The following is a 24759-nucleotide window of genomic DNA, read 5'->3' on the forward strand; positions in this document are numbered from 1 at the left end:
GAGGTGGGGGTGAAGGATTACTCTTTGAGGTAGGAGGCAGCCTCCATTCTCTCTGTGCATTCTCTCACAGCTACTGCTGTGCCCCCACTGCTGGTCACAGCCCTGAGATAACCCACCCCGAGTTGAACAACAGGTGGGGTCAAGTGCTTGAGAGGAAAACTAGGGGCGCCTAGGTGGCTCAGTCGGTTGAGCGTCCAAGTCTTGATTTTGGCTTGGGTCATGATCCCAGGGTCATGGGATTGAGCCCCAAGTAGGACTCCATGCCGAATGTGGAGCCTACTTGGGATTCTCTCTCTCTCTCCACCCCCCAAAAAAAAAAGAGAGAGAGAGAGAGAGATAAGCTAGGTGCCTGCCTGGTTGCAGGTCCAGAGCTCACAAACAGTGCATCACCCACTTGCCTTCCTGAGATGAGGTGGAGGGCAAACCAGGCCTCCATCAGCAGCCTGGCCCACAGGGACCCTTGGTCTGTCTGCCGCCCTCGCCATCGGGCTCACCCACCTCTCAGAGCCGACCAGTCTGTTCTAGAGAGAGCAGGTGGTCTTACGCACATCCCCTCATCTGACCCTCAGAATCACCCTGAGAGGAGGGAAGGCACTGTTTCTCCCACTGACCAGGTTAGCAGAGCCGAGAGCAGATGAGGGACTTACCCGGAATCAGATGCCTGATGCAACTCATGATAAAGGGCAACATTACAGAGCGTTTATTCTGTGCCAGGCACTATGCTAAGTGCTTTACGGTACTTTCCCTGGACCTCGTAGCAACCTTACGTGGTAGATACTGTTACTACCCACACTTTACAGATGTCAGAGACCTTGGGTCACTTGCCTGCTGAGAGCTAGGATTTGAACCCAGGTCATCTGATGGCAGAGCCCACACACTTGACCACTGCGCTGGACCAAACCCTGCTGACTCCTCACCCAGTGCTCTTTGCACTGCCCCCTGCTGCCCTGGCAGTCAGAGGACCCAGCTGGGGCCCTAGGCCTTTCTACTTGTGTCTCACTGCATGGAATCTAGAATCCCAAGCGTGGCCTGACGTTTGGCTGGGGGCCAGTGATAGTGGCGAGTGTTTGGGGGGCCGTGTGAGTGTTTGGGGGGCCGTGTGAGCAGCAGAACAGGAATCCAGCAAAGGACCTCCAGGGCACTCAGCCTGCCCACCCACCCACCAGGAGACAGGTTGTTAGGAGAGGCTGCAGGGTGTCCTTCACAATCCTTGGACAATCCAAGGACATTGCTTCTCTCCTCCCGGAGGCCCATTGGTCTAGCGGGCTTCTTCTCCCTCCACCTGTCATACACACAGCCCCTGGGTGCTGAAGCTCTCCTGGAAAACAAGTAGTCTTTGTAATTCAATGAGGTGTGGGTTCTTTTATGTTTATTTATTTATTTTGAGAGAGAGAGAGAGCAAGTGAGTGTGAGCAGGGGTGACACAGAGAGCAAGAGAGAGAAAGAAAAAAATCTCAAGCAGGCCCCATGCTGTCAGTGCAGAGCCTGACATGGAGCTCAATCTCACGAACCATGAGATCATGACCTGAGCTGAAATCAAGAGTCGGACGCTTAACCGACGGAGAGACCCAGGTGCCCCTAAATGAGTTTCTATAAGAAAAACAGAGCAGTGCTTGCACTGGATAAGGGCTTTGGAATTGTTTGTTGTTGTTAGGATCTGTGTTTTAGATGTCTTCTGCAAGAATCATGCATTACTTGTAAACTAACGCAAAGAGTTGGGGTGGGGGAGCTTAGCATGGGTCCGGTAGCCTCAGAAGGATCTGGGGAGGGTAGGGAGGGGGGTCCCACCCACTGGGAGACAAGACAGGAGAAGAGGCTAAGATACCTCCCTTTTCTCTCATTTCCTTTCTGGCCAGGTCACCGCTAACCCTCTCCCTTCCCTTCCCTGTCTTCCCGCTGCAGAAGTACTTGTCCCAGCTGGCCGAGGAGGGCCTCAAGGAGACCGAGGGGGCAGGCAGCCCAAGGCCCGAGGACAGCGGCATCGTGCCACACTTTGAGAGGAAGAAGCTCTAGGCCCCTGCAGCGACTTCAGTCGGGAGAGGACGGCCTTCTGAGACGGGGTCTTCCTGACATCCTGGACAGGAGCTAAAGCCTGGGAGGAAGGCAAACCAGGCCGCCTGAGCTTTTTCTCGGAGACTCATGAAATCGCCCCTCAAGTGTCTCCCTGGTGAGAGCTGTCACCTCGTGTGTCCAGTGGCCGAGCGCTACCCTCTCTCTCCCCGTTGATTCTTGTTTCCTTCAATTTGATTCTCTTCTTTCCCCTCCTCCTCTCACCTTCTGTGCCAAGGGTCATTTATTTTTCATGAAACCCAACTTCTCAGGGATTTTCACGGTGTCCAAATTCTTGGTGGCCAGCCGGATCAACCAAGGAAGAGATCTCACAGAAACCCCTGGGTCAAGAACCACTTCAGGGAGCCTGGAGCATTTTCCCTGCCTGGCGTTCTGAGCAGGGGAGCCGAGTCGGGCCCTGCAGTCCCGGAGAGGGGGGCACCCTAGACCATCCGTTGGCAGAAGCTGGGAGTTTCTCCAGCGGGACCACTTTTGCGAAAAGCCCCCATTTTTAATAACTCTTTCATCCTCTCAACTATTCTAGAAGCCCATCAGATTCATGCCTTAAAATAAAGTTAATGAATTCCACAGAGGAGGAAAACCACTCTTCATTTTGGAACCTGTTAAGTTCCCCCCCCCGCCCACCGCCCCACAAAGTTAGTTCTGTCCTCAGGATTTCAGGAGGTACCAGGGTTGGTTCTGTTCCAGACAATGAATTTGGTGTAGATTCACTTCAATAAAAAATTAAAACAGTAGTGTCTTTTCCCTTCAGCTGAGACCGTAGTTGGTGTGGGCTTGGGTCAGATGCTGGCCTCCCAGCCATGGGTCACATTGCTTGAGAGACACGTAATAAGGAAATGGTATCTGTCTTTGACTCGCTCTTGGTGCCTGCACTCTGGGCCCCAGCAGCCTCTCAGTGGGATGGTTTCTAAAATGGTCTTTGCGGGTGGGGGGCGGTGGAGAAGCTAAGGAAAGAGCAAGGCTGCAGGACTGAAGAGCAGCATTTCGGGATTGCCAAGTATTTATAGGGGGGCAGGAGGTCAGGGGCATTTCAGAGGACCCCATGTGCAGACTTTGATGTGGAGTGTTATGAAGAACAGAACTGTTCTTCCTGCATGGTTTTCTGATTCTAGAGGTCAGTGCCTTCAGGCCCGAGACTAGAGGGTCTGATATTCCATCGGGAGCGTTTGGGACAGAGGTGTTAGGCTTGGCCACGGCTGTAGGGAAGACCTCAAGAAGGTAAGAGGGGAGCCTTGTGCTGTTTCCACAAGCTAATAAGCTACTTCCCTGGCTCAGCCCCTAGAAGATGGTTCCTATGTTTCTATTCCTGACCACAGAGAGAGAGAGACCAGGAAGGGATTGTTTGTTTTCTATTATTTTTTGCAATTGTTATAGTAGGTGAGATTTTTTTATGGTAGATACCTATACTGCACATTCTGTCCTCTGCACTAATGGTGAAAGAATAGAAAAATCATCTGAGTTTGACACTGACATTTTATCAGTAAGTCTGAGGCACGGAGAAGAAAGAAATATAGAATATAAAATGTATAAAATGATCCTGCGTAAACCTTGGGGCACATGGTCACTGGTGAGAAGAGTTGCGGGGAACCTGTCAAAGAGAACAGTGAAGGCAAGTACCCGAGGCAGACCAGCCAGCCCCTGGGCATGAGCAGTGAGAGGCTGGAGGAAGCAGGAAGCCTGACCTTGGCATTAGGCCATCTGGGGGCCTCGGAAAGGTTGGTGTCTCCAAGAGAGTGGGCTTTGAAAATGGTGGCTCAGCTCTAGCTGCCTCCACAGGTTTTTACCTGGTGTTCTGGAGACCAGCCTCCTCCATTTCTGGGAAAATCTCTGGCCCTATTTGTCTTTCCTCCCACCTGGGGGATGTCTAGGGTCAGCTCCCCGGCCTCCTCGGGAACCTTGCTGGGAAAAGCCTACCACCTCCGTCAGAGGCTGGAACTGAGCGTTTTCAGAGAAGCTGGCAGTCTTTTCTCCCAGCAAAGTGGAAGCTGACCCCACGGGCTCATCCCCGCAGCACTGTTTCCATGGAAACCAGGATAGCTGTTCAAACAGCCTCATTCCCAAGTAGCGCAATGGCTCCCTTGCTGATAGACTGACCTTCTCCATATTGCAAATCTGGCAAGAGCCCCTGGGAGGGAGAGAGGAGAGGCTCTCTGCGTTCAATCAGAACCTTCAGTTTAAAAATCATCTAAGATTCTGTATTGGTGTATATATATATATATATATATATATATACATATATATTTATTTCTATTTATTTTTATACAATTCCATTGGCATGGTCCTTTACCCACTCTATAATTTGCACTCCTTGCTCCTACATGTGTCATACACAAGGCAGTATTAAAGAAAACCAGGAAAATACTGATCTATTTTTTAAAGCTTTTCTTCAGTGTTTGTCAAACATTTCAAAGTGTCTCCCCAAAAAGCTTGTTTGAGAGCAGCTGCTACCTTGAGCAACAGATTCATTTGTACCCTGGGTTAAGATAACAAAAGGCCGATGTACTTTTCATTGTAAACACCCAAAATAAAGTATATCCAGATGTTATTCCCAAAGAATTTGGTAGATTTGATGTCGGTGTGAGAACAGCCATTACTATCCGGGTTTCCCTTTCTTGGACAAGTGTGAGGCTGTGATCTGTTAGAATGTACTTGAACTGGACCAGAGTTTGTTTTTTGAGCTTATGAGAAAAAGAAAAAGAAAAACACTAGTTAAGCTTGAACTTGTAAAGTATTGGAATTTGTTGAGTGTCTTATAAATTGTCATCGCTTTTCCTGATCTGTATAATTGACCGCCATGTTTGTTTTTACAAAAAGAAAAAAAAAAAGATTTTTAATAAAGAGAATTTGAAAGCTTGTGGGTAGCTGTCGGTCATGCAGGGTTCCTTTGACATGTGGCTGGGGGAAGCTCATTGAGCACAGAGATTGGTATCTGGTCCCTCTCCGAATCTAGAATGTCTCTAAAATGTTGAGCAGAAAAGATACAACAGCTTCTACTTGGAGCTCAGAAATCAGAGATTCTTACGGGTAGACCTCCAGAAGAGTTAAGCCTGGGAGAGTGGGGAGCTGCTGTCCCTTTTGAAGTATCAGGTAGAAAAATCTCCTGGCCTCTCATAAGCCCCTCATTCCTACTGCCTAGTGCCCCGACTCTTCTAGTGGGCTGAACAACATTGTCCTGCACCAGGACAAGTCGGTTCGTTTCTGGCCATTCCTTCAGCTGATGGTTGATGCCCAGCCCGGGCACCTGTTAGCCCTGTGACTTCCTAAGTCCTGAGTTCTCAGGCATAAAGGGGGATTATAGTATAAATCACCTCTGGGTTGTTTCAGGTTTAAGGTAATTGCTGGTGAAAACACGTGGTTCACTGCGTAGCCCTGAACCTTGTTTCCTTCTGGAATGTTAAGCTCTTCCTCAGCCACGTCTTCTAGCAAAACAAGGCCAGTCTCCCGGGCCCAGTTGGCCAGTTCTTTGAATGGCCTGGAACCTTGTGTCGGGCCCTTCCCTCCTGTTGGCAGTGTTCCCAAGTCAGCGGGGAGGGGCTGGACAGTCTGGCCCTAGAGGGCAAAGTGAGTGGGGCCGCCTGTAATTAGCTAGAGCACATTGTAGATCTGAGGAAAGTTCCTGTCAAGCCTGTTGCTGCTCCCAAGCCCCACCCTCAGCCTATTGTGGCCATCCGGGAGCTGAGCTCAGGCCTCCACTTCCCAACCAGGAGGGGTGGAGAAGCATCCTTCCCTGCCACTGCTGGCTGTGCCCCAGCTGGCCAAAGCAGTGAATGGGCCTGGAGCTTGTCCTCTGCCCCAAGTTCGGGATCCAGGATGTCTGGTTATGTCCCTGGTGCCAGACCCAGCATGTCGCTCCACGAGGCATAGCTCTTGGGGCGGTGGGCGGGGGGGGGACTTGCACACTGTATTCTGTAAGATGGCCCTCCCTGGAGCTGTGCAGTGGAGATGTCCTGCCAGGAACTCTGTGAATTGCAGTCTTCCTGCCCTTGCCTGAGTGTTCCCATTTTCTCTCTGATATTCTTAAAGGCCCTAGAACCTGGTTCTGAGCCAGTCTACCAAGCCGGAGCCCTGATATTCAGACGCACTCTCTGTGCTTACTTCTCTTCCAAGGATCAATGCCAGACTGCCCCTGGTTCAACTCTGCCATGGCCTAGACGTTGAGGTTGCTTCTCATAGTCCCTGACTAGGCCAGGCTACTTGGGATACTGATCTTGCTCCCCCCCCCCCCCCACTTGGAACATCATTAGCAAGCAACTGTTGACTGTCCGCAGAGGCAGTAGGACATCTGGACTCACCCCCAACAGCCCTTCATTCTCCTTTCCCACTACAAAGGAGCCTATCCCAACCGGATTTCCAAGCAGGTCAGAACAGGAGGGACACAGGGACTGTCAAGTCCTGGTCCTTCTTTTCACAGGTAAGAAAACGCAGGGAGGAGAAGTGATTTGCCTAAGGGGACACAGCTTAGATCAAGGCGAGCATCCAGATGACCCAGGTGGTCCTTCTTTTCGCAGGTAAGAAAACGCAGAGAGGAGAAGTGATTTGCCTAAGGGGACACAGCTTAGATCAAGACGAGCATCCAGATGACCCAGGTGGTCCTGCTGAGGACACCCAGGGATCTAGGTTGTTTCAGTTAGATTCTTCACAAATTTTCCAGGCCCAGCCCTAGCTTGGACTTGGATTCTCAGGGAGAACTCAAGACAAATCACTGTGTTTTATGCTTTGGGTGTATCCAAATCACCTGGGGAACTTGTTAGAAATACAGATTCCTGGCCCATCTATGGAGACTCTGTCTCCTTCGGTCATAGGAGCACGTGGATGCTTGCATTTAAGCAAGGCTGTGGGTGGTTCAATGCAGGCGGAGTCCTCTGCTCACACTTTGAAAACACTTCCCTCGAAGTCAACCAGGGACTTCCCCAGCAGCGCCTGGAATAGAAGGGGCATTTATTTTGCTGGGGGAAGGGCAGGCAAGATGTGAATGGAGATCATTCAAGGTAGAAGAGACACCAGCACGAAAGAGGCTTGAAGGAGGATTCTCATGGCCACGGCAGACGGAGATGGTGGCAGCTGGTGGTGGAAGGGGTGGTCACCAGACTGGGTTTGGGGCACGTGTCAGGATTTTTTCAGTTGGATTTATACCGCCTGTGCTCAGGCAAAAGTCCGTTTTCCAATGGTCTCTTTGTCCTTATTAATGGCTGAGGATACTGGTTAGTAAGAAGACTCCCTGAGGGGCGCCTGGGTGGCTCAGTCGGGTGAGCGTCCGACTTCGGCCCAGGTCATGATCTCGCCGCTTGTGAGTTCAAGCCCCGCGTTGGGCTCCGTGCTGACAGCTGGGAGCCCGGAGCCTGCTTCGGATTCCGTGTCTCCCTCTCTCTCTCTGCCCCTCCCCTGCTCACACTCTGTCTCTCTCTGTCTCAAAAGTACATAAATATTGAAAAAAAAATTAGAAAAAAAGAAGAAGACCCCCTGAGATCTGCTGATAGCTCTGCCCCTCTGGACAGAGAGCTGTGCACAGTCAGCAGGCCTTTTGGGGGACTGGAGTCCCACAGGACAGGGGCATTCCCCCAGGGCCATGTCACTACCAGCGAGGTACCGTGAGGCTCGCACACTCTTTCTCCCACCATGAGAGCCACCACTAACACCAACATTAGCCCCGGAGACTAGCGAGCAGGTCTACGTGCCACACTCAGTTGTGCTCTCTTGGCCCGGTCATTGTCATTCTCCCGTTTCACGGATGGGGCAAATGAAGCTCAGGGACCCAAAGTGGTTTGTCCTGGGGGTCAGAGAGCCAGTAAACGACGAGTTGGGGCTCAAACCCAGGTCCGTGTGACTCTCAAACCATGCTTTTAATGACTCTTCTCCACTGGCTGTCTCAGGGCTGGAGTCTTCTGTTCCCACATCTCCCTAGAGCCTCTAGAGCAGGCCCACCAGGAACAGCGGGCACGGGATGATGGGAGAGCCCGATTTAGCTGTCCTCAGGTCTTATGACTGACACCTGGGTTGCTAAATGCCTGAAACTGATCTCAACACCTGCCCTCCTTAGAAAGTAACTAAAGGCAGGCCCCACTGGCCCCCCTGCAGAAAAACAGACCAGAAGGCCCCACGCACCGAAGGAGCAGTTTCTTCCTGTCCCCAGGCAGCGGAGCTTGCCAGGGGAGCTGGATCTAGGGGTGAGAGGGGAGCAGGGCCCAGGGGGTGGGGGGCTGCTCCAGTTCCTCCTGCTTCAGGGAGGGGAGGAGAGCACCGTGGTCTCTGTTTTCGGGTAATTTGGGGGTACAAGGGTGTGATCAAAAGGGGATTTCCCGTGGCCCCAGCATGCCGGCCTGCCTTTGCCCTTTCAACCTCTCTTTCCTGAGTGAAACTTCATTGTTTATTTACCCACCACCTCTTGCCAACAAGGAGCTGAGATGATATACAACCCAGGCCACGTGTGACCGGATTGAACCAACAGAAAAAAACATTTTTTTTTAATATTTGTTTTTGAGAGAGAGACAGAGACAGAGCATGAGCAGGGGAGGGGCAGAGAGAGGGAGACACAGAACCTGAAGCGGGCTCCAAGCTCCGCGCTGTCCGCACAAAATCCGATGCGGGGCTTGAACTCAGGAACTGTGAGATCATGACCCGAGCCGAAGTCTGACTGAGCCACCCAGACGCCCCTACCAACAGAAAAATTTTAGGTGAGGGCTGAGAAAAGTTGAAGGCGGCAAGTACGTGAGTTGTAAGGGCTGATGGAGCCATGGTGAATACTCATGAGATTTGACTGGGAGCCTCCTGGGAGCCAAGGCAAAAGGAGGAAGCAGTGTCCAGTACTTGGCTTTCCTTGTTAGAAGAAGTGTTCCAGGTGATTTGGGGAAATTGTTCTACTCGACTCTGTATTCTAGAATTCTCTTATGGGACTGTATATGATGTGGGCAGAGACACTGAGAGCCTTGGAAAAGATCCTTAGGTAGCTGGCAGCCGTACACAGGAGAACAGACCAGTGGATGATTTCTAGTCTGCGTGAACGGGTTCCTCATGTCAGGGTGACACTTCCCAGTGTCAAAAGACCTGATCTTTGCACATGCCTGCCTAGCCCACCTGAGCCAGTTGTGCTGGCTCAAATTTGTGGGTTTTTTTTTTTTTTTTTCCAAACTGTTTTTCAAATTTCTCCTGGTACTTAGCTGATCTTCCAGGAGCCAAGTCCGTAGGACAAGGAGGAGGCTGCTGCTGTCATCCCTGTCACCTGCCACCCCAGCATTCTGGGTGGGGATCCTGCTGGTCTGGGTTCTGGGAACACCTCGCAGACATTTACTCTTTGAGGTTCTCTGCTGGGTCTGACACCACCAGGAGGAAGCCCAGCCTGACTGGGAAGCGCCGACTCCTTCAGGCTGATCCTTGGGCTGCCGCAGACCTGTCTGATGAGGACCGACCCTGGGGAGGAGGGGTTCAGAGGGCACCTCCGGTTTGCAAGACAAGAAGGGAGAGAACTTTCCAGTTCAGAGGCAGGTCCCTGGGCTGAGAATCGGGACCCTTGGGTCCCTGTGTCAGAGCCGCAGTGAATTCACTCAGGCTTGGGCAAATGTCTACCTCCTGCCACCTCCATCTGCCCCTCTGCCCATTTGACCTGTGTCTTGTGCTTGCCTGAGGTTGTTGGAGCCAAAGCGAGACACGGAGGCCTGGGGGAAACGGCTCCCCGTCGGTCACAAGGGGCGGTGGTCTGTCTGTCCCAGTACTTCCCACAGTGCCAGTGCGACAGGCCCCGGGCCTGTCTGGAGATAGGGTGCTGTTCCCGTGCGCACCCCCATGCCCCCCGCCCGGCTGGGGCTGCATCTGTGGGTGCTTCCTCACTCGCCACCCCGGTCTCTGCATTCTGCCCCTTGGGTGCCTCCGCTGGGCGCCTCACCTCCTAAGGTCTGCATCATCTCCGCCCACTTCCCGCCCCCACAGCCACCGTTCTGGTTCAGCCCTGCTCCATGCCTCATCCTCCCCAAACAGGCCCTTCTCAGCTCCTTGTTTTTACACGTGGTCTTCCCCCTGGCTGGAACACCCTTCCCCCGCTTGGAAACTATGACTTTCTTTAACATGCTAGGTGAGTGTTACCTTCTTTAAGAAGCCTTCCTTGACTCTCTTTGACCTCCTTACAGATGTTACGGCTCCCCTGCTGTGTCCCAGGACACGGTCCCTCTTTCACAGGTTGTCCTTGGGATCAGTTTATGGGTGGGGTCTACACTAGCCGGTGAGTCTCCAAGGGCAGGGAATGTGTCCCACCCCCTCTGCGCCTGCCACAGAATAGGTATCAGTGACTGTTAGTTGAAGGACTAAGCAGCCCCCTTGCCCATCCTCGTCTCTGAGCCCCTGGTCTCTGTTCAGTTACCAGCTGGCTGTAGGAGCAAGATGTGTCCTTGGAGTGGTACCAGGGGGCACCTGCCCCCTGCCCTTGGCTTTGTCCATCCTGCCCTCCGGGGTTCCCACCCACCCGGGACTGGGAGGCAGCTCTGGCTGTTGGAGACACAAGCCTGGCTTAGATTGCCGAAGTTTGGCCTTTCAACAGTTGGATTCTTCTATAGCCACAGAGCTGGGCTTCCTACGCCAGCTTCATCCCTCCGTGTCCCCAGGGGTGTCCCCTCTCCAAACCTATCTGTCCTCACTGTGCGTCCCCACCTAGCCAGGCCCACCCAGTTCTCAGGGACCTTCCGCAGGCAGGGCCGGGAACAAAGCACAGTTTATGACAGTTGTGTCAACACTGGGGGGATGGCCTGGGTTCACCCTGCTCCTTGGAAACCACGCCTGCCTGCCTAGTGCCTGCACCTAATCAGTGCCTCCTGAAGATGCAGGGGCTGCAGGGAACCTCCCTACCCCCTTCTCTCCTAGCATCTAGAAAACCCTACAGGCTTAGCCCAGTGAGTGGGGATTTCACAGCCCTGGAAGAGAGAGACCTTGGTCTAGATTGATCAGGCTAGCCAGATGATTAATAATTAAACCTGACCTGTTCCAGCCACACACACACACACACACACACACACACCCTGCAGCCAGGAGTCACCCGAGAACAGGGGCTGAGAAGGAAGCCGGGAAGCTCAGTGTGGGCGGCTCCCAACGCCCTGAGGGTGAACATAGCCTTTTAAGAGTCTCAAGGCTCCTCCTTCCCACCTGCCAGAAGTTCTACAAGTCCACTGCCCAACTAAAGCCTTCCCGACTTTTCCCACGGGCTCTGAGCAGGCCTCGGGCGATTCCTAGGGTGCAGCCAGCTTTGGTGGCTCTGCCCTGGGGTGGGATTTGCAGATCAGATTGGACTTGGGCTCCACCTGTGTTGACGCTAGATTTCCGCAGCTCCATTGTGAGTTCCTCCTGAGTGGCCTCTCCCCTTTCTTATTTATGTTCCCACTGCCCAGTGCTCTGCAAAGGGCCAGGCACACCCAGCAGGCCCAGCACCAGCTTTTCGTCTGACCTGGGCACAGGGGCAGCGTTCAGCTCAGAGAGGGGGGATCTAGTCAGCCAGATGCATTCCACCCTCACATCAGGGACCCCCTAAGTTCTCTGAATGTCCTTCCCCAGCCACGAGAACCCTGAGACTCCGGGTAGCTGCTGGACAACGTGAAAGCAGAGAACCCCAACACCAGAACTCAGCCAGGCAGCCAGATTCTCCACTCTGCAGATTCATCGTTTTGGCTTCTCCCTTACTTGTCCCAAGGCCCTAGGGAAGCATGATCTCCTCCCTAAAGGCCACCTTCCCAAGCCACATCTCCCCAGAGCTGAGAGGCAGCCCCATCCAGTGGCAGCCATTCTTTTAGCATATTGACCAGCCTGCTGTGGTTAGTTCTGTTTGGGTAGGTGGGGAGGAGAGGGGTCTCCAGTCTCTGTGGTGTCCTAGCCTCAGGCCAGCCAGCCTGGCCCCCCTCCCTGGGCCTCTCCCATCCCAGGAAAGCAGGCCATCACCCTGGCCCTGCCTTCTCCCCTCCTGGTGATACGGGAGAGAGGACAGAAAGGCCTTGGCTAATTGTTTAAGCACAGGTACATATGTGCGCATGTGTTTGCACCTGCGTGCATGGGTGCATGCGTGTGTACATGCATGTGAAGCTTCTGGAAAGCAATGGTCACAGATGCAGGTTCAAAATCTGAGCCTTCCCAGGATGCTCTATCATATTTACACTCCAATCCTGCCCCTTGCCACTTGGTACACCCATCTCTGTCTAGACCCACACTGTGATCTGCCTGTTCTCTCACTCCTGGCCCAAGAGTTATTCCTCTGGGACTATTCAGAGCCTCTCTCCTTCCTTGCTGAAGAAAACTCTACCTGCCAAACATTTGCCCCTTCTTTTCTCATTAGAGCAGGGCTGGGGGAGAATCAGAGGAGTGTGGCTAATGTGTGTGTTCTTTATAGATGGCCGAGATTGATTCCCAGAGAGAAGGAAGGAGGGAGAGGGAAAGGGAATGCATTCTCTGTGGGGAAGACGTCAGGGAGGCTCTGTCTTACCCTGGTGGAGAGTAGAGATTCCAAGATGGGGGCGCCTGGGTGGCTCAGTCGGTTAAGCGGCTGACTTCGGCTCAGGTCACGATCTCGCGGTCCGTGAGTTTGAGCCCCGCGTCGGGCTCTGTGCTGACAGCTCAGAGCCTGGAGCCTGTTTCCGATTCTGTGTCTCCCTCTCTCTCTGACCCTCCCCTGTTCATGCTCTGTCTCTCTCTGTCTCAAAAATAAATAAACATTAAAAAAAAAAAATTTAAAAAAGAGATTCCAAGATGGAGAGACAAAGAGGCTTCTAGCCGGCTGTACAGTATTAGAGAGTTAGAGACCAAAAGAAATGGAAGCAGGGATTTAAGGGCACATTACTACAGATTACATATTTGATCTCATTGTCCTTTGAGTGACCCAAATAACATATTTCGTTTAATCTAAGACAGGATCCGTTGTAAATTTCATCTTTATTTCTTGTTCAAAAAGAAGGAAAAAACACCTGCCAATTAAGTTCTAACAAAGTATTCTTAGCTAATTATTTGTTAGATGCAGCCTGACTTCAGGAATGTCAAAATGTGAAAAATTGCAAGTGTTTAAATATATGAATATGGTAATTTTACTTTAGAGTCTTCAAAATTCCACGACCTGCTGGGATTTATTCTGACTGCAGTCGCATATGTGCTTGTCCCCAGCTCCACCCCCACCCGTTCCAGGGAAGGACATTGACTCTCATCCTGGTAAGCTTCACTACATGCACCTGGCACATCGTAGGGACACATTTACTCAATTAAATTTTATGGAGCAACCACATATTCTCAGGGGGGCTGCAGTCAGAGCCTCTCCAAATGTCTTCGTAAATATTTTCACTTAAATGGCAATCTGAAAGATGGCTAGACAGGGGTGCACACACACAGGCACGCACCGCAGTCTGGAAATCTGGATTGCCAGATGACCTGATTTCAGTCCTCCTGTGTGTGTGTGTGTGTGTGCGTGTGTGTGTGTTTATGAGGGCCTTGGTGTCAGTGTACCAATTATTCCCATTATCTCAGGCTCTTGGGGAAAGCCTAGATGGGGACTCCACACACAACACGCGTTTGTGCATGCTGCGAGGAGAAGGGGGAGGTTTTGCAGTGGTTTTAAGAAAGAAACGCTCTCAAGGCACCCGGGTGGCTCAGTCAGTTAAGGGTCCAACTCTTGATTTCAGCTCACGTCATGATCTCACGGTTCATGAGTTCAAGTCCTGCATCAGGCTTCATGCTGACAGTGTGGAGCCTGCTTGGGATTTTCTCTCTCTCTGTCTCTCAAAATAAACAAACAACAAAAAAAAAATGCTCTCAAGTAATTGAGAGCATGGGGACAGATCAGATTGCCTACTGAGAAGAAGGGAGGTTTTATGACAGCATCCCCGAAGACTGCCATCATTTAAGGATGCGCAAAGGAGTCTAAGAAAAAGCAGCCAGAGGGGCACCTGGGTGGCTCAGTCGGTTGAGCGTCGGACTTCGGCTCAGGTCATGATCTCACAGTCTGTGAGTTTGAGCCCCACATCCAGCTCTGTGCTGACAGCTCAGAGCCCGGAGTCTGCTTCAGATTCTGTGTCTCCCTCTCTCTCTGACCTTCCCCCATTCATGCTCTCTCTCTGTCTCAAAAATAAATAAAGATTGAAAAAAATTTTTTTAAATAAAAAGCAGCCCAAGAATCTCCCAGGAGGAAACCTGGGAGAATATGCCATTGAGCAGACCCAAGAAAGAGGGAAGAGGTGGCCATCGAAGGTGAATAGTTGAGCTGATTATCTATAATCCTGTTAGATAGATGATAGATAGATAGATAGATAGATAGATAGATAGATAGATTCAGTCATTCTGGGAATAAACATGTAGAAGATGCAGGGTGTTCAGTGGTAAATGTGGAGAAGGCTGGACAGGTAGAATTGCCTTTGAACAAATGCCATTTTAAAACTGCAATGACTTGTGTGCCATAATCTCTGTCGATTTATGTATGGATAGTGTAGACAGTTGTCCTCCATCCCCAGCTTCTGACACGTGGATCCCCTCTGCCTTGCTCCACCACTTACCCCTGGGGGCCCACTAGGTTCCATTTCCTGAGTCAAGCCTGACCAAGATAGGAAACATAAACAGTCACACTCCACTGTTGTTGAAGGGGGCCACAGTAGAATACTGCCCCTGTAAACACACACACACACACACACACACACACACACAGAGTTTGACCCAACCCAAGCTTAGCTTACATGGTCCTGCCTGCTGGGCTGAATTAATGTGCTTCCAAACTGTCTGCAGGTCCTGGTGTCCTCAGGGGCTGGGCTCTTGCATGGGTGCCTTCTCCTCAGCTGTGATCCATTTTCCTGCCTGACCCTGGCCTCAGGCTCCCTCGGGAATAGGACTGTCCCGTAGCCCAGACATTTATTGTCAAACTTCTTTTACCCTATTGAACTGTACAGGGTTGTTTTGCCTGTGTAGTATCCCTTCCCTCCTCTGCAGGTGAGGGAACCGCTCCTTGTGAGACCCCATTGGCTGTGATTTGGGTGGGCTGATCTGTCCCATCCTTCTCAGGGTAAAGGGATTTTTTTTCCAATTTAATACATTATTTACTTTGAGGGTAAAGGGATTTTTTGGGGTATAATCTCCCTGCATGATCTATGAATCGGAATCCAGCAGCTCCTTTTCCTGCCATCTTTCCTACAAACCTTTACATATGGGAGTTAATATCTTCTCTGTGACTTTTGGCAGAACCGTCCAAAACAAACAAACAACAACAGCAACCGCAAAATAGGAAAACAAAATGAAACCAAAACCCACCATACTCCAATTCTGGGATTGCTATCTGTAAGTCTGTGGTTCTGTAGATCCCTGAGGGTCCTGAGATCATTTCAATGGATTCATAAGGTCAAAACTGTTTTTATAATAATATTGAGCTTTCATGTGCCTTTTTCTCCAAGTTGACATTTTCACCAAGAGTGCAAGCACAGTGTTAGACAAAATTACTGATATGTTGGCCTGAATCAATGTCGTGGCACCAAAGTGAACTTGTAGCCATTGTATCCTTCATTGCCACACATGTGCAGGGAAAACAAAGCCAGTTTCACTTAAGAAATCTCTTGATGAAGCAGTAAAAATTATTAACTTTATTAAGCCTTAACCCTTGCGTACACACGTTTCTAATATTGTGATGTGATGAAATGGAAAGTACCCATAAAGCTTGGGGGAGCCGTGAAGATACACCACTCAGACCTCCCGCTAGGGGAGCATCTGCTGTTCTCTGAATCCACCGCCATGTTCTTGCCACGGCCACGCTTCTCTCCGTCTGCTCCCAGCCAGTGATCATGCATCAACACAAGTTCATTCTTGACATGGGATTCCAACACCGGGTGACTTTGGCTTGAAGACCCTTCATTGGCCCGACTGAATCTTTGTTGAACTCTACACTGCAATCTGAGACGTTTCTTCTCTCCTTCCCCCGGGTTAGACCAGTATGGTGGGCCAAAGAGTCTCCTTGCTTCTCTACCTCTTGCTCTTTTTCCTTCACAGGTGATCTCCCCATCATGCCCATCTAATCTCTCCTTGGGATCTGTTCCTGAGAAGTCCTACATGTACATAAAGCTCTTCTACTGCATAACAAAATACTACGATTGTCTCATGAAAACCACCCATGTGATCGTTTGCGCCGTGAGTTGAGCCAGTGACTTTTTTCATAGAATACCATTTTGGCTGAAAAGAATGGCTGACTGGCAGACTGTGGTTATTCAGACTTGGTATGGGGCAGACGTTTCCTCAGAAATGAACGAAGTGGGCTTGCCATTTCAAGGAAAACAAATGACAGTTTTGTTGTCAACGATAAAATTTGAGCGCTGAAGCACAAACTGGAATTTTGAAAAGTCCTGTATCTTCACCATGAGCTCAATGGTTTCCCCATGCTCACAGGCTTTTCTGGTGAGATAGGGGGTGATACTAAATGATGGGATATTGTGTAATGAGATGGGTCAATATTGGAAGATTTGCAAAACTCAGTGAACCAATACTTTTCAAATAGCCCATCCGTGATGTTTTAAAAATCATTCACGGGTAGAAGTCTTATTAAAGTGAAGGACAGATCAATGGATTTTATTTTATTTTACTTTTTTTTAGATTTTTTTTATTTTTAAGTAATCTCTTCACCCTACATGGGGCTTGAACTCACAACCCCAGGATCAAGGGTCGTGTGCTCCACTGACCCAGCCAGCCAGGCACCCCAGATCAATGAATTTTAATGTAACAGACTATGAAAAGTTTATTGATATGGCTTCAGATTCCCCATTGCTATGACTACCCTTTAGTAACTACTTCAAGGTCCTTCTAGACAGACTAAGAATCTAGACCTTCCCTTTGAGGTCCTTCTAGACAGACTAAGAATCAAATTGACATGAGACAAATTAACAGAAGAAAATCAAATGTAGTAGTATACGTACAAGGAATCCATACAAACATGGGAATTCCAAAGACAGGCAAATGAGGTATATATGTCATTCTGAACAAAAAAGAAGGAGGTAGGGGTCTGGATATCCAAAGGGAAAGAATACAATCCTTAGGAAGAATGAAAAAGAGTAAATGTTTGGTGAACAAATGTTTGCTGGGCCACTCAGAAACAATGGAAAAAAACAGAGGACTTTGACCAAACAGGGCTTGCCAGGTTCCTCTCTGGCCTATACCTAGTTCTGATCATAAAGCAGTGATCTACGGTGATAGCTCTCTTCTTGGAAAGGGTCCTCTTTCTAAATTCTTTTTAGGCCATTGTTGGAGGTAAAGAACTTTTCCGGAATCTCCTGGGTTTTGATTGCTTTTTAACTCAAGATAATCTTTATGCTAAAGTGGCCCATCCTGGGGCAGCCTGCCCTTGGCCCCCAGTACTACCATTGAATTTTGGTGTGGTATCCAAAAAGCATTACCACAATGATCTGAAAAAGTTATTAAAATATTCTTCCCTTCTCTACCCACATATCTTTGTGAGGCCAGATTTTATTCACATACTTCAACCAAAACAACATATTGCAACAAAATGAATTCAGAAGTATATAGGAAAATCCAGCTATCTTCTCTTAATCCTAAAATTAAAGAGATTTGCAAAAATGTAAAAACAATGACACTCTTCTTAGTAAATACTGTTTGTTCTGCAAAATATTATTTCCTCATAAGAATGTGTTCTTTAAATTCACATGTAATACATTTCTTATTGTTTTTTTAAATGAATTATGCATGTTTTAAAATTTTTCTCAGTTTTATTTGCTACTGTAGTTAAATATTTATAGCTAGAGTGCACATAATCAGGGACACTTAGACGGTTAAGTATCTGATTTTGGCTCAGGTCAAAACCCTGTTTTTCTCTCTCAAAAATAAATAAATGTTAAAAAAATTTTTGTTTAATGTTTATTTACTTTTTGAGGGGAGAGAGAGAGAGTGAATGTGAACAGGGAAGGGGCAGAGAGAGACACAGAGACAGAATCTGAAGCAGGCTCCAGGTTCTGAGCTGTCAGCACAGAGCCCGGCCCAGGGCTCGAGTTCACGGGCCATGAAATCATGACCTGAGCCAAAGTCGGACACTCAACCGACTGAGCCACCCAAGCTTCCCCAAAATAAATAAATATTAAAAAAAAATTTTTTTAGAGTGCACATAATCAGAAGTTCTTTGGGGTCCTACATTATTTGAAAGAGCTACTAGAGAATGACTGTTTATAAGGTTAGACAGACAGCTGTCCTTTTGTCATCATGTGGCAAGAAGCTGCCTGAAAAGGAAGGCAAGCAGAACTGAGAAACAGAGTCAGAGTCCAGATATATAAATATTTGGACCAAATTCCTGGGTGGCATGCCTGCAACACTGAAGAAGACATTCCAATTATGAAAGGCAATGACTTGTTTGCTTTGCGTTAGCTGCAATGAGTTGGAATTATGTCACATGCAACCAAGGATACTGACCAATAGCCCCATTTGTCCATTGGGCTGGCCCAAGGCTCCCTGTCCTTGACTCCTGCCTAAACTGGACGCCCCTGGACTCTGTACTTTTTGTTGTTTTTAATTGATAAATGTTTAATTTTTAAAAACCTGTCAACTAGTCTCCTGTAATTCAACTAATCTCATATGTAGGTATATACATTTTATTGTAATGTGGGATTCTTATAATGTGGATTGGGACCTCTAAAGCCCCAGAGAGCCTTAAAATGTCCCTCCTCCCCATTACTTTCTTGATCTGTCACCACTGACTTTATAATGGGCCTATATACAATATCATCTGTAATGGGACCCTCCACCCTATATATCTTGCCACCTGCCATCATCCCAGTACAAACATTCACGTGCACATGAATCACCTTAGGGATCTTACAAAATGCAATAGGCCTGAGATTGTTCATTTTTAACAGGTTCCTGGGTGCTCCCCTCTGCTTCTGGTCCATGCCTAGAGTGCTGTGTGTCAGTAAACTCATTATTCTCAGGTTTGACGCTTTCAGTTTGTACCCTTCCTTGAGTCCCAAAGGCCCAGAACATGCAGTGAGATGTGCTTTTATTAATCCAGGAGCTTTAATTGGGCAAGCTTTGAAACTGACAAGAGGCATGAGCCACTTGGCCAATGACAACCCGGTTAACAGCCTACCATCCCTATTTTTAAAGTCAAAGTAATTGTATGCACCCAACATAAAAAGTCAAATAGTGCTAAAAGGTTTATTTTAAAAAAGGACACTTCCGCGATGCCTGGGTGGCTCAGTCAGTTAAGCGTCTAACTTTGGCTCAGGTCATGATCTCACAGTTTGTGTGTTCGAGCCCTGAGCCCCGCAGCATCGGGCTCTGCACTGATAGCTCAGACCTTGGACCCTGCTTCGGGTTCTGAGTCTTCCTCTCTCTGTCCCTTCCCCTCTCTCTGTCTCTCTCTCTAAAATAAATAAACATCAAAAAAAATAAATAAAAAATAAAAAACGGCACTTTCTTGTGCCTCCCCACCTCCCACCGGCTCCCAACCACTCTCCGTTGTTTCAGCTGTTCCTTCAGATATTTCACTCCATGTTTCTAAATAATATGCATACATTCATTCTTGATAAGTGAATTTTAAGCACTATTGACTTCCTTGGATGATTCGATAATTTTAGCTTGCTTACACTCTTCTGAACCTCCCTTCCTCCCATTCCAAATGGATATTTGTGTTTTTATTGTAGTTAAGTAGATATGAATCACTCGTGAGCCAAGTAGCAAACTGATCACATTCCCTTTCTTATATATATATTTTGTTAATCATTACCTCTTTCCGTTGTTGTTAGTTTCCTTCAAACTCATGGATAGGTCTTCTCATTCTATAACTAAGATTTTCCACAGGGTCAGATAATCTCTTGGTTCCTTGGGTTTTTTTGTTTTTTGCTTTTTGTGTTTTGCTTTTTTGCCTGGAGCTTCCCCCCAAGACTCTTTATCCTCTTCTGTCCCTTCATCCAGTTCAATTGGAACCACTTGCCCTCTGGACTTCCCTTACCTGTTGTCCCTGCCATCATCCTAGATGCCCTTTGGATCTCTCCTATCTTGTATCTCCTGTTTTCTGGAGCTCATACCTTTCTCTTTGTTTATTTGCTTTTGTTTTCAGCAGAACATACATTCAAATAGCTCCTAGAAAGCCTGAGAGGTAATAATTCTGGAATTTTGTGATTCTTGAAATACTTCTAACATTGGTTGGGAGTCTGGCCTAGTAGAAATTTCTGGGTTGAAAATCATTTTCTTTTTTTTTTTTTTAACATGTATTCATTTTTGAGAGTGAGAGAGACAGAGCACGAGTGGGGGAGGGGCAGAGAGAGAGGGAGACACAGAATCAGAAGCAGGCTCCAGGCTCCGAGCTGTCAGCTCAGAACCCAACGCAGGGCTCGAACTCATGGACTGCAAGATCATGACCTGAGCCGAAGTCGGACGCTCAACCGACTGAGCCAGCCAGGCACCCCGAAAATCATTTTCATATGGAATATCGAAAGCATGACTGCATTGTCTTCTCACTTCCAATGCTGCTTTTGCAAACTCCATGCTATTCTTATAACAGATCCTTTGTGTGTGATCTGATTTTTTTTTTTTTTTTTTTTTACCCTCCCTGGAAGCTTTTAGTGTCTTTCTATCCTCAGAGTTTTACATGTAACTGTGCTGTACCTTGGTGTGGGCCTTTAAAAAACTTTTTTTTTTTTTTTTTAGATTTATTCTACTGGTTTCTTTCTGCCTGGAGACCTATGAATGTTGTACTTTGACCTCTCCGCCACCTACCCTAAGGCTATCTCTGCAACTGGGTCAGTTTTCCCAGCTGCTGAGCACTAGCCTCTCTGGCCTGTTCTGAGGGAGGGAGCTGAGCAGCAGGGAGTTGAATGACAGCCCTGTGAACCCTGTGCTGTCCATGCTGTGCCCTGTAGTTACAGAGATCAGGTCCATCAGTCAGAAAACTCCAGGGCACCTTGGATAAATAGTCTGTGTGAGTGGTCCTGCTAAAGCCATTCAGTGCCCAACCTACACGCCTCTACCCGGTGATCCTGAGAGCCATGCTCCCCAAACTGTGTTCCATGGGATTCTGGTGCCGCAGGATGCTCCTCACAAAAAGGACGTAGTTAAACCAGCCTGTGAAGGCTGCCTTCTCTACATGCCTCACTTGGAGATTCTCAGTGGAAATCTGCATGCTAACAGTTCTAAAGTCTTAGAATAAAGTAACATGATTGACTTCATTTAATCTCTTCTTTCCCCAACTACTTTACCATTTGAATCATGTTAATTCAAGAAAAGTTAGTAATATGTCACAGAATACTGAACTTTAGCAAATGTCATTGCTAAACTCCATGAGAGCAGAAACTGTCAGTTTTATTTTCTGCAGTGGGCCCGGGGCCTAATACAGTGCCCGGGACATAACAGGCCCCTGAAAATGATCTGTTGAGTAAACTAACGAGTCAGTGAATGATCGATGCTTTCACAAGTCCCTGATCTCCTTCGTTCTCTCTATATTTACAAGAAGTGAGGTCCCCTTAGTGCATTTTGCCATTTTGCTAGCATTGAATTCTGTGCTGTGGTCAGTTGTCTCTTCCAAATGATAGGTTTTTCAGGATGCAGTGAGATTTTAGATATTGAAATTTGTTCCCTCTGTGCACAGGGCTGGACTAGCACAACTGTTTCCCATTAACACAGGCGCTCTGAGGCCTCCCTCCGCTCCGTGGTTTGGGCTGGAGAAGAAACACAGGCAAGCCCTTCCCAGTGGTTTTCATGTGGTTGGCAAAGAGCTAACACCACAGCCTTGGGAAAGGAAGGGCTTACAGCTCTTCTGACTCTACTCTCTGATCCTAGACGTTTGGGCAATAACGAAGCTCCTGATCCCCTTCTCGGGAGCTGTCAGGCTCAGCCTACATGTCCTCCTTTGGAAAAGAAAGGGCACCAAGAAAGGGAGTGAAAATGTCTGGGAAATGTCAAGATTTTGAAAGTGTAGGATTTAGGGAGCTGAGGTGAGAGAGTGAGGATATCCTAATTTCTTTAAAAAAAAATTTTTTTTAATGTCTATTTATTGTTGAGAGAGAAAGAGAGAGAGACAGAATGTGAGTGGGGAGGGGCAGAGAGAGGGAGAGACAGAGACAGAGACAGAATCTGAAGCAGGCTCCAGGCTCCGAGTTGTCAGCACAGAGCCCAATGTGGGGTTCGAGCTCACAAACCATGAGATCATGATCCAGGTGCCCCAAGAGTATCCTACTTTCTATTATCTTCAAGTGCAGGAATTAGCAAACTACATCCTGAAACCAAACCCAGCCCACTCCCTGTTTTTATACTGTCCATGGGCTGAGCTTCATTGGAAAAAAAAAATTAAAAGAATAATATTTTATGAAAATTATATGAAATTCAACTTTCATTTTCAAAGAATATATACATATCTCATTACCTATCAGCATTAACAGATGAATGTTTGCAATAGATTTTGATGATAGAAGACATTGACTTTGGAAAAAGATTTTTTTTACGCTTTTTTATTTAAACAATCTCTGTACCAAACGTGGGGCTCAAACTCACGACCCCAAGATCAAGAGCCACACGCTCTACCAACTGAGCCATCCAGGTGCCCCAGAAAACACTGACTTTGAAACCCAATTAGGTGAAATGTTATTCCTCAAAAACAAAATTTATTCTTCTCATTAGGAGACCTGTATTATAAAAAAATATATACTCTATTATGATTATTGTGTTTAAATGTTATTACTACAAATCTCATTAGAAATGTGTTATCTTTGGCTTTTTAAGTACCTATACAATAGCCTCAATTTTGCCTCTTGTCTGCAAAGCCTAAACTATTTACTGTCTGACCCTTTACAGAAAAAGTTTGCTGATCTTGCTCAAGTGGATTATCTACTGCGTTGGAATGACTTAAGCTGCCATATGTGGCTGGGGAGAAGGGAGTTTAAATAGATTCATCTAGTAGTCATTCAGTCAACAAGTTCTAATGTGAGCCTCCTATGTGCTGGGCCCTGAATGTACGATTGGTGGACAAAGCTGCCATGGTCCCTGCCCTCAGGGAGCTTATAGTCCAGACTCAGAGCACTGGAAATTCACCAGCCTGCGTGTGCATGTCTGTAAGGATATGCTAAGTCAGTGACAGCTTTAACGTCTCAACTTGTCAGTAGGTCACCTTGGCCAGGGCACAGCTGCCCAGAAGTGCTCTGTTGAGAAGTTCTGGAAGGGTGTATAAGGAAGGCAGGATCAGGTGAACACCACGAGACTAGTGAGGGAGAAGCCAAGTCCGGGAAAGTCAACCAGGATAGGGTTGCCCTGTCATATTGGTTCAGGCAAGAGGCCAGAGAGCCAAAAGCAGAGATGGCTTCAGAGCTACTCATAGACTTAATCCTGCCTGCCTAGGTCCCAAAGAGCCTGAAGAACCCTGCAAGCTATTCTTGCAGAGAAGCCTGGCAAAGAACATGGAAAGAACATGGGCTTTGGGGCCACGTGAACCTCATCTGGAGTCCTGGTTCTGCCACTCAGTAGCAACTCTGTCATCTGAACTTGGCAAGTCACAACTTCTATGTACCAAAGTAACCTTACATGTAAAGTGAACGTAGTAATTGATCTATTTAAAAATATGTAAAGAGGAAAGTAAAAGTCCTCATCTTCACCAGTCAAATCCCCCTCCTCAGACATGCATTATTAATATTTTGGTTCAAATACTTCCAGACTTTTCCCTAGGTTTATACTGCACAGATATATATGTATACACATGCATCTATTTACAAACCAAATATTACTGTACATACTGGTCTGTAACTTGATCTATTTCTGTTCAACAATCAATCATAGGGGTGCCTGGGTGGCTCAGTCGGTTAAGCAATTGATTCTTGATCCCAGCTCAGGTCATGATCTCATGGTTTGTGGGACTGAGCCCTGTGAGGGGCCCTGAGCTGACAGAGCAGAGCCTGCTTGGGATTCTCCCTCTCTCTCTCTCTACCCCTCCCTAGCTTGCACATGCACACGTGTGGGCTCTCTCTCAAAATAAATAAACCTAAAACATCTATTATATACATCACTTTAGGTCCATACATATAAAATATGACTCTTTATACCAACTCCATAGTGCTCCTTCATATAGCTAGGTGGCAATTAACACAACCTACTGATGGAAATTTGGTCAGTTCTGATGTTTTTCTGTTATCAAACGTGCTGCAACTGACGGGGATACTTATGAATCTATGTTATTGCTTCTGTAGGAGAGAGTCTTGAAAGTAGAATTGCTGGGTCAAAAAGTACACGTGTGGAAAGTACACACATTAGATTCTAACAAATCACCTACTTCCCAGAGGTGTGCCCTTTGCACTTGGACTTGCAGTCGATAATATCACGTGCTTACACATATCCTTATAAGCACCGGGTTCCATTAATTTTTTAGTCTTTGTATTTCCTTGACAACAGTAAAGTTGAACATCTTCTTATGTTTATTGGCCATCTGCCTTTCTTCTGTGAATTCTTTGTTTATATTCCTTGCCTATTTTTCTATTTGGATGTTTGAGCTGTTCTTCCCGGTAGGCATTTTTTTGTACATTAAGTGTCTGTTGGCAGAAAGAAAGGACATTGTGTTTTGCAGCTCAGTTAAATGTCTTGAATATCTTACCCAGGTCTACTATTTGGCTTTAAACTTTATGCTGTTTTTCATCATGTAGGAGTTTTAAATGTTTCAGTATTCAAACGTGTATTTTTTTTTTTTTTTCTGGTTTCTGGGTTTCCTGTCTTGCTTAAGAAGTCATCCTACCCTGA

At 47.7% G+C, this 24759-nt stretch overlaps 1 protein-coding gene and 1 long non-coding RNA gene across 9 annotated transcripts in view; both read left to right on the plus strand.

Moving 5' to 3' along the window:
• Nucleotides 1-4925, plus strand: part of RBM20 (RNA binding motif protein 20) — a 196513-nt gene extending 191588 nt beyond the window's left edge. For all 7 annotated transcript variants that reach the window (XM_019459411.2, XM_019459412.2, XM_019459415.2 and 4 more), the window contains exon 14: nucleotides 1903-4925. In XM_019459411.2, the coding sequence (XP_019314956.2) occupies nucleotides 1903-2013 (111 nt within the window). In that variant the 3' untranslated portion in view covers nucleotides 2014-4925. The remainder of the gene's footprint in view (nucleotides 1-1902) is intronic.
• A 3675-nt stretch (nucleotides 4926-8600) lies between these two features.
• LOC109272892 (uncharacterized) lies at nucleotides 8601-18978 on the plus strand. Of its 2 annotated transcripts, XR_002082650.2 has the most exons (4): nucleotides 8601-8741; nucleotides 13122-13233; nucleotides 14995-15067; nucleotides 16042-18978. It is a non-coding gene; the product is annotated as an uncharacterized LOC109272892 (long non-coding RNA). The 2 variants fall into 2 exon arrangements; XR_002082651.2 differs by lacking the exon at nucleotides 14995-15067.
• The last annotated feature ends 5781 nt before the right edge of the window (nucleotides 18979-24759 follow it).

This window comes from Panthera pardus, unplaced genomic scaffold, assembly GCF_024362965.1.
Source record: "Panthera pardus isolate Hobbes unplaced genomic scaffold, ASM2436296v1 HiC_scaffold_22, whole genome shotgun sequence".
Lineage (NCBI taxonomy): Eukaryota > Metazoa > Chordata > Mammalia > Carnivora > Felidae > Panthera > Panthera pardus.